The sequence below is a fragment of the Erigeron canadensis genome, chromosome 9, assembly GCF_010389155.1.
Source record: "Erigeron canadensis isolate Cc75 chromosome 9, C_canadensis_v1, whole genome shotgun sequence".
In the NCBI taxonomy this organism is placed as follows: Eukaryota; Viridiplantae; Streptophyta; class Magnoliopsida; order Asterales; family Asteraceae; genus Erigeron; species Erigeron canadensis.
In genome coordinates, this window is record NC_057769.1 from 29,092,259 (window position 1) to 29,101,922 (window position 9,664).

A 9,664-nucleotide genomic window follows, 5' to 3' on the forward strand; every position below is an offset into this window, starting at 1 on the left:
TCTTCTCCTTTATTTTCTTTTAATAAAAACCCGAGAATGAAGCGTAAGTCAAATATACAGAATATGAAAATATTGAGGCCTCGAAAATTTGGGGGCCTAAAGCAACCGCCTAATTCCATAGTACTGTTGAGCCAACTCTGGTTTGTACTTATGCATGGTTTTGTAATGGACCAAATCAACTATTCGACATCCGACTGGTTCAACGGAACCGGTAGTCGACCTGTGTTTTTTAACAAGTTCGGTTTATCAATTATCCCCACTTAAATATATAGCAAAAATGGAATGTTTTTGAGGCGCGGATATTCAATGTTACCTCATCCACCACCTTGGGAGCTCCTTACCACTTACCCAAATTCTATGTATTGTCTAATATCCGGTCTAAATATTCTTGATCTATGTACATCAACTTAAGTTATCTATTTTAAATAAGCTGATCAATCATTTTATTAATATTTTTACAGCAAATATTCTGATTACCTATTCATCAAATCAATCATAAACATTATAAATTAACATGACACGATGAGCCCATTGCATTAAGCAATTTGAGAGCTGACTTTGTAACTATTAGTCAAAGTCAACGTATCAAGAAATGCCAAAGAAATAACCAGTTAACTTCTAACTTTGTACATCAGTATTTATATATAAACATGTATATAGTGTGTTTTCTCACACACAAAACAATCACAAGAAAATAAATATAAAAAAAAATGGACAGAAATCTGTTTGAAGCATCTTTGACAGGAAATGTAGAAGTACTAAATGCATTGTTACAGAAAGATGAACTCATTCTTGATAGAGTTTCACTAACATCTTTTAATGAAACTCCTTTGCACATTGCCGCCTTAAAAGGTCACGTCGATTTCGTGACAATCCTTCTTGCTAAAAAGCCGAGACTTGCCATGTCCCTTGATTTGCTAAGGCGAACCCCGCTTCACTTGGCCTCATCTGAAGGCCACATAGAGATTGTAAATGAACTCTTGAAAGTAATGAGTCCTGATGAATGTCGTTCAAGTGACCAAGATGGGAAAACACCTCTCCACTTGGCTGCAATGAACGAACAATTGGATGTTATAAAAGTTCTGACTGAGACAAGTCCTGATCTTGGTAGGGACTTGTTAGAAGACCGGTCAACGATCTTGCATTCTTGTATCGCTTATAATCGTTTAGAATCATTGAAACTCTTGTCCCAGTTATGGGATGAAGAGGAGCTGTCTAAGCTGACAGATGTTAATGGCAACACCCTTTTGCACCTAGCTGTGATTCATAAACAGATTCAGGTACTATCTTAAATCATTGATTAACATATGTTGTGTCGGATATTTTAGTGCAGTTGGATTAACTTGATTGATCAATATGGTCATAATAAGACATCATATTAGTTTGGAGGTGCAAAGTACATGTTTATTTAAGTTTATTATGAACTTAGGGGCTAAGCCCCAGCCCCTAAGAAACTGGGGTCCAGGGCAGCCCCCACGGGAGCAGGATCTAAGGGGCGGAAACCCATGGCTGGGTCCAAGAGGCAGAATACCTGGCTGGGGTTGAGCTGTATTAAAAATTCACTTCAGAATCTTATTTTCGATTCCCTAAGAGACCGAATTGGCAAGTTACAAACTTGAAAAACTGCCTAATGGCAGTTTCCAAGCCCTGGAAACAAATAACGAAATTCCCAGCAATTGGTCTTATTCTTCTCTTTGGTTCATTTTCTCAAACATCACATAGAAAAATCTTAAATCTCTGAATTGTATCCGATTGAATAATTTGGAGTGAACCACCAAAGTGATTTGATCTGAAAGTGATTACACACCTTCCACAAAATCCAGTTATTTGTAATATCCACAACAACAGACAACTGTGGTAAATTATTCTAAAAATTTCGACCTTTATATTAAAATGATGATTATAGATATTATTAAGGAAACAATTTTGTATACTTGTACTGTTTATAATCCTTCTTTGATAAACAATGCATAACACCTAAGAGATAAATTAAACACTCTGGGTTTGGTCATTGTGCAGACGGTTAAGTACCTGCTTCAGAACTCAAGTACTAGAACAAATGTGAATGTTCTTAATGGGCACGGGTTAACAGCATTGGATGTTCTCGAACAATGTCCACGAGATATCAGAGGACTAGAAATCCAAAATCTACTAGCTGAAGCCAACTTTCAGAGGGCAAAAGACTTCAAGTTATCCCAAATGTCAATAGAAATCAAGTCTTCGGATAATGTTAACATCCTTGAGATTAGTAAGCCGAAAAGATGGATATCAAGACTATGGAGGTGGTACCTGAACAACAACGGAAACTGGTTAGAAAAACAAAGAGGTATTCTTATCCTTGCTACCATAATAGTGGCAATAACATCGTTCTATTCTGCGCTACACCCTCCAGGAGGGACGATTACCAATACCAAAGATGGAACTCTTGGAAATGCTGTGCAAGCCGAACTTGACATGGATTCATTCGAGTCATTCGTGATACAGAATACTGTAATCATGGTGATTTCTTTGTTCATTCTAGTGGTGTTGCTAAGTGGAATCCCTTTACGAAACAAATTCTGCTTATGGGTACTCAACCTAGCGGTATTTTGCATTCTTGTTTTTGTGACATTTACATATGTTCAGCAGATCGCCGATATGTCTCCTGATGGATGGGTTAATCCAGCATCCATATACATGTGCTTCATATGGATTTTGCTATGCTTGTTGTTTGCGTTTATCCACACTATTTTCTTTCTAATATGGTCCGTAAAGGAGATATCAAAAGCTAGAAGAATGACAAAGACTAATCATCCAGTTCCGGTGTGACCACAAATGAAAAATCCGATGTTCAATTCTATGATCCATTTTCAGTTGTATTGTATGTATTCATGTAAATTTGATTATGTTATATTTGATTAATTGTTTTTCTATTTCTTGTTTTGGCTCTTGTCTGGCTTCTAGTTACGGTACAATTTATGTTATCTGTCTCTTACTACTCTTAGGGTAAAAATCTGATGCAATTCAAAAGGGGCAAACAACATTGAAGGTAGGGATACCCCGGTCTGCAAAACTTATTATAAAGTGTTCTTTGCTGCTGTTACGAGCTACAGGTCCGCTCAACTCTAAGCTTTAGAAAATTTTCTAATGTAAATGAAAACTACTAATTGGATGTCATTATGGTGTTGATAACTACTAAGTGCTGTTAAAAGAAAAAGATAACAGTCACCAAAAACTTTTGAAAAACTACTTATAATAGTCAAAATTCATTAAAAAACCGCCAACATTTTTAGTAATCTAGTATTGAGTTTTGTTTGAATATTGATAAGAAGATGCTAACCATAATGTTAAGCAAGTAGATAGTTGACTTGGTAACCGGTGGTCAAAATCTACGCATCAAGAAAGAACTTGATGCATTGTTACGGTTTATCGTTAACCCGGTTGATTTTTTTATTTTTTAACGTCAATCTTTTCTATCGAAAATAAAGTACTCAACTTTTTTTCTATTACCGGCGAACTTGCTCAAAGTATATTTTTTTTATTGACCAGATATTAATAAAGAGAGTTGTTTTAAAAGTCAATTAATTACCACACACCACCTCCATTACTGTTGTCAGCTCCACCACCCATCGCTGCAGCCACCACCACCACCCACTACCATCGCTGCCACCGCTACCCGTCACCACACCGCTGCCGCTGTCAGCATCGCTGTCACCTCGTGTGGGCATGCGTCCAGTTTTCTCTATTAGGCTCTTTTGTAGGTATGAAGGTTTGTCTCAATTCCTCATTGATATAAATTTGCCATTAAAAGAATACTTGTCAGTTAAACAAGCTGATCTATTTTATTCTAACATTTTTTAAAGATATTCTGTTTACATTTTCATTCAACTCAATTATTAATCTATATTTATATAAACTAACATGACAGGATTAGCCCGAATCTTGATACCCATAGGATAGCATTTGAGAGCTGACTTTGTAACCGTTGATAAAAGTCAATGTATCAAGAAATGCCAAAGAAACAACCAGTTAACTTCTAACTTTGTACATCACTATCTATGTATAAACATCTAAATGTAGTGTCTTTTCTCTCACAGAAATTAATACACAACAAAACCAAAACCAAAAATAAAAATAAAAATGGACAAAAATCTGTTTGAAGCATCTTTGACAGGAAATGTAAGAGTACTCAATGCATTGCTACAAAAAGATGAACTCATTCTTGATAGAGTTTCACTAACATCCTTTAGTGAAACTCCTTTGCACATTGCAGCCTTAAAAGGTCACGTCGATTTCGTGAAAATCCTTCTTGATAAAAAGCCGAGACTTGCCACGTGCCTTGATTTGCTAAGGCAAACCCCGCTTCACTTGGCCTCATCTGAAGGCCATTTAGAGATTGTTCATGAACTCTTGAAGGAAATGAGTCCTGATGAATGTCGTTCATGCGACCAAGATGGAAAAACACCTCTCCACTTGGCTGCAATGAACGAACAATTAGATGTTATAAAAGTTCTGACTGAGACAAGTCCTGATCTTGGTAGGGACTTGTTAGAAGACGGGTCAACGATCTTGCATACTTGTATCACTTATAATCGTTTAGAATCATTGAAACTCTTGTCCCAGTTATGGGATGAACAGGAGCTGGCTAAGCTGACAGATCTTAATGGCAACACCCTTTTGCACATCGCTGTGCTTCATAAACAGATTCAGGTACTTTTTTTTTTTTTTTTACTTTTTGTACATTTGTTTGGAAGAACTTTTGTTATTGTATTCATTATTGGATCGGTTTCATGTTTATATTGTGTTTCCTCAATATTATGTTAAATAATATTCTACATGAAATCTATGTTACTAAACATATAGTATAAACGGGTAAACAGAGTTGGTACGAGTCTTTTGACTCTGATGTATGCAGCCTAACTGGGGTATATGGTCTTTTGAAACCCTTTCCTGACCACTCCCCACCTAGGGGACCTGAGACTTCTTGCAAGTATATCAGGTTGTCTGACTACTAGGTCACCTGGTGGTGGTTATTAAACTGGTTAATAACTAGGTCCTTGACCGACCAAAAATTGGTAAAACGGACGGTTTGAACCAGTTTTTAAAACATTTGTAGTATATTATTCTAAAAAATTTGAGCTGAAAAATGATAATCTTAAGCTTTACTCAATACTACCTTGATATATAGTGCATAACACCTAAGAGAGTTTAATTAAACACTCTGCATTTGGTCATTTGTGCAGACGGTTAAGTACCTGCTTCAGAACTCAAGTACTAAAACAAATGTAAATTTTGTTAATGGACAAGGGTTAACAGCATTGGATGTTCTCAAACAATGTCCACGAGATATCAGAGGATTAGAAATCCAACATTTACTAATCGAAGCCAACTTTCAGAGGGCTAAAGACTTTAGGTTTTCCCAGATGTCAATGGAAATCAAGTCCTCGGAAAATGTTAACAATCTTGAGATCAGTAAGCCAAAAAGATGGATTTCAAGAGTATGGAGGTGGTACCTGAACAACAACGGAAACTGGTTAGAGAAACAAAGAGGGATTCTTGTACTTGCGACCATAGTAGTGGCAATAACATCGTTCTATTCTGCGTTACACCCTCCAGGAGGGACGTTTACAAATTCTGAAGATGGACCTCTTGGAAATGCTGTGCAAACCGAGGCTGACATGGGTTATTTTGACTCATTTGTGATACAGAATACTGTAATCATGGTGATTTCTATGTTCATTCTAGTGGTGTTGCTAAGTGGAATCCCTCTACGAAACAAATTCTGTTTGTGGGTACTCAACCTAGCAGCACTTTGCATTGTTGTTTTCGTGTCAGTTGAATACGCTGAGCAGATCGCTAGTATGTCTCCTGATACATGGGTTAATGTAGCAACCATAGTGATGGTCATCACATGCATTTCGCTGTGCTTGTTTTTTGCGTTTATCCACACTATTTTCTTTCTAATATGGGCCGTAAAGGAGATATCAAAAGCTAGAAGGATGACAAAGACTAGTTATTTGGTTCGAGTGTGAGCACAAATGGAACGTCTACTGATAATCTATGATCCATTGTTCAATTGTATTGTATGTATTCTATGAACTCTTTTCCGCTAACCTAACCTATATATAATACTGCGTATGGTTTTCTTTTACTGTTGTGTCGCTTGGCTAGCTTGTAGTTGAAATTCATGTCATCTGTCTCTCACCACTTGTACGTGAAGAAATTAATAGCTTTTGAATTTTTGATATATAATTTGAGAATAAACCCGATTGAAGAAACTAAAAGATTGAAATATATGATAATATTCATGATTACAGACTTAGAAAATAAAAGGTTTTGAAAATATTACATCAAAATAGAACAAACTTTGACATAATGATTTACATTGAAGAAGAAACTGATAACGGTAATATAAAACGGCATGGATCATCCTTTGTTTATATAGAACCCAGCTTCCTCTTTTGCATCCTCCATCTTCTATTTTTTTCACAACTGGTCCTCCTCTTTATCTTTCCATCTTGGCAGCATTAGTCCCTCAACTTGTTTCCTGCACCTTAACCAAATATTAAGTACACAATAAAGTTGAATGAATAACACTACGAAAAAATCTGAAACAATTCAACAGGGGTAACCTACATTGAAGGTAGGCGTACCCAGGCTACAGATCCGCTCAACCCGTGTAGTGTAAACTTTCTTTAAAATGTTAGCATTTTTTTATTGGTGCTATGAGTGAAAAGAAAAATGAGAGTTTAGTCAATGTTGCTAACTCTAATCTTTTGAAAATATTTCTTAGCAATGATACTTATCAAGCCGTATTTGTGCAACTGTATGGAAAATGAAAGCTATCAAAAGTACCAAAAACTCTTGAAAACTGCTAATAATAGCCAAAAGTTCTTAAAAAACCGCTAAAAACTGTAATAATTTGATAGGTATCCCTACATTGGCGGACATATGGTTAGTGTTATAAATTTTGCTCTACGGGTTACTTCAAATCCCGGTTCTAACATTGAATTTAACTCATTTATCATTGATGAGCAAGAAATGATAAGCTTGAATATTTGATAAAAAAGTAACCATATTGTTAAGCAAGTAGATAGTTGACTTTGTAGGTCAAAATCTATGTATCAACTATCAAGATAGTACTTGATGCATTGTTCGTTACCAGTTAGCTAGTATCGTTGAGCCATGTTGATATTTTATATTTTTTTCTTTTAACGTTCAGATATTAAGTTACTTATAACCTTTTTTTAGTACTGAGATCTATACATTGACAGATAGATAGGCAGGTCAAAGGGGCTGATCTTTTGGCATCGATTGAAATAGGTCGGGTCAGGTTGATCTGGACCCGTTTATGTCCATTGGCTTTTAAGATTTATAACTAATTAGTGCATCAAATATGACTATAAAAATTATATGGAGAGCGAGTAAACAAGTAACAATTTTCAGTACATTTTTGAATAAAATGATTTAGAAGGTCTAATGAGTTGAATATATTTTGTGCAGCATTTCACGTGTTCAACCCATATGACCCTTTTCCTTTGTAACATTACAAAGAATATTTTACCCTTTTCACCCGTTAGAGATAAAACATATCCTAAATGGGAAGTGATAATCATACCGCATAAGTTGATTAATCTACCATAACTGTGTATTAACTGTTTGTACAATATGTTATAATAGTTGTACAGCGTGGGAGATTAATCAACTTATGTGGTACGATTATCACTTCTCATCCTAAATAATTATACTTGCTAAATAATCTAAGATAGGAATACATAAAAAGTTACAGAAACTAATCATAGTGCTTAACAACACAATTTTTTAAACAATACAATTTTCCAAATCACTCACATTGATAGTACCAAGTAGAAGGATTCAATACATACATGGAATGTGTGTATTTAAAAGTCACTTTTTCAAGAGGCTCCATAGGTGAACCACTATTAATCACACAATTGTTGTGACCCAACACTTTGAATATCCTTGGGTCCACCAGACTTTGAGAAAAATTGCCACATTTGATATGAACATCGATCACCGGGCACGTCGGGCAAGTGTTTTGGACCTCCACGGTGTACGTTGGTGGCTTCCCGAACCCGGTTTGTGTCTGCTTTAGGCTTGGAGCATTTTTTTCACATCTTTCTCCACTTCCTACATATGTGTTGCAAAATTCAGTCAAATATACATACATAAACATAAAATGATATTGTGTTTGTATGAGATAGAGAGAAAGCAAGAGAACCAATGTGAAGCAAAAGATAAGCCCAAAACAGAAGCTTGAAGAATCTAAGTTTGCTTGCCATTTTGGTTACAAAATTGTAACTTCAAAGTGTAGAATGTTTTTTACACATGTAAAAAAGTTGATAGATTTAGAGGGTGTATAAAAAGACCTTTGGTAATAATGTGAGCATAGCATTAGCATATTTATATACACACAAAGTCACATGCTAAAATAGTAGTTACAGATGTGATGTTGAGCTCTAGAAGTAGTGAGGATTAGATACACCTTTTGAATTCCAATAATGTATACTGTGTATATTGTTTGATGATTTACTAGCACAAGTTGACAAAAGAAAAAGATTTCACAATCTTAAGCCTGATAAACAATATACGTACGGTATGTCTTTAATTTGTTTTATAATTGGGGCCTTTTACATAAATTCTCTTTTGGTTTTTAGGAGAATGGGATATGAAACTTATCATCTGATTTAGAGTAGCCATAACTAGTTAAAGTGGTTTTGATTCTTATTCCATACCTATACTACTACTAGTATATAACAAATCAACCCCGTTTCATTTTTTAAAATTACAACTTTGAACTACCCAAAATACCTTTCTCATTTATTCATTAATTTAAAAATCTTCATTTAATATACATTTAATATATACTCTTAGTGAAATAATTACAATATAAATCTCTCAACCCTTAAAAAAAATACACTACCATCTTTAACATTTTTTTTTATTTGAACGCTTAATATCAATTACTTTTACCACCATCGTTGCCGCATTGTGCGGAGATATGTCTAGTTTAATACAACATTTCTTATTTAATGGTTAGTTAGGTTATTTTTCTTAAAATTCTTAATAAGCCAGGTAGCCAATTAAATTTCTTTTTCCTAGGCTCATAAATCCGCAGGACCGCACACTCTTAATATATTATACACTAGTAGTGTACTGATCTATGATATGGATATGATATATTTTACTATAATTATGTAAATAAGCTGATGGATTTTATGTACTTCAAACCCGTGAGATATACTTAGCATTTAAGAGAGGGGCATAGGACTAGTGTACATGGATGGTTGTTATTTGGAGGGATGTGAAGTGAGAATCTGCACTGCACACTACACCTCTACATATTTTACTATGTTTTTTCCTCTCTTTTTGACCACTCTCATGTTCCATCAAAACTTAAACAAAAATGGTTATTAATTTGTATATTACACGTGTTCATTGATCAAGTGAAGAGAAGTAATTTTATTTTATATATATTTTTTTATAATCTAGATATCCATTCTCATGTATATTAATATCCAATTTGTATATTACACGTGTTTTACGCTCATGTTTCATCAAAACTTATATAGCTTATCATGTTTCATTAAAACTTATGTAGCTTAGAGTTATCGCGAGTGACCTACGTAGCCACAACATTAAAAGAACTTAAAAGTTTAATATT

At 34.8% G+C, this 9,664-nt stretch overlaps 3 protein-coding genes across 4 annotated transcripts; 2 read left to right on the plus strand and 1 right to left on the minus strand.

The window, feature by feature from the left end:
* Positions 1-708: 708 nt before the first annotated feature.
* Positions 709-2,822, plus strand: LOC122583499 (ankyrin repeat-containing protein ITN1-like). The gene is made up of 2 exons (XM_043755897.1): positions 709-1,280; positions 2,020-2,822. Exons 1-2 carry the CDS (start codon positions 711-713, stop codon positions 2,806-2,808), a joined length of 1,359 nt encoding a protein of 452 aa, XP_043611832.1. The 5' UTR covers positions 709-710; the 3' UTR covers positions 2,809-2,822.
* A 1,297-nt stretch (positions 2,823-4,119) lies between these two features.
* Positions 4,120-6,011, plus strand: LOC122583500 (ankyrin-1-like). Its single transcript, XM_043755898.1, has 2 exons — positions 4,120-4,689; positions 5,223-6,011. Exons 1-2 carry the CDS (start codon positions 4,120-4,122, stop codon positions 6,009-6,011), a joined length of 1,359 nt encoding a protein of 452 aa, XP_043611833.1.
* A 305-nt stretch (positions 6,012-6,316) lies between these two features.
* Positions 6,317-8,359, minus strand: LOC122583898 (uncharacterized protein At1g05835). Of its 2 annotated transcripts, XR_006321344.1 has the most exons (3): positions 8,222-8,359; positions 7,831-8,130; positions 6,317-6,526 (listed from the first exon to the last, which is right to left on the minus strand). XR_006321344.1 is itself a non-coding variant. In XM_043756272.1 (2 exons), the coding sequence occupies exons 1-2, from the start codon at positions 8,280-8,282 to the stop codon at positions 7,823-7,825; spliced, it is 369 nt and encodes a 122-aa protein (XP_043612207.1). In that variant the 5' UTR covers positions 8,283-8,359; the 3' UTR covers positions 7,736-7,822. The 2 variants fall into 2 exon arrangements, 1 of the variants encoding a protein (XP_043612207.1); XM_043756272.1 differs by lacking the exon at positions 6,317-6,526 and having other exon boundaries at positions 7,736-8,130.
* Positions 8,360-9,664: the final 1,305 nt, after the last annotated feature.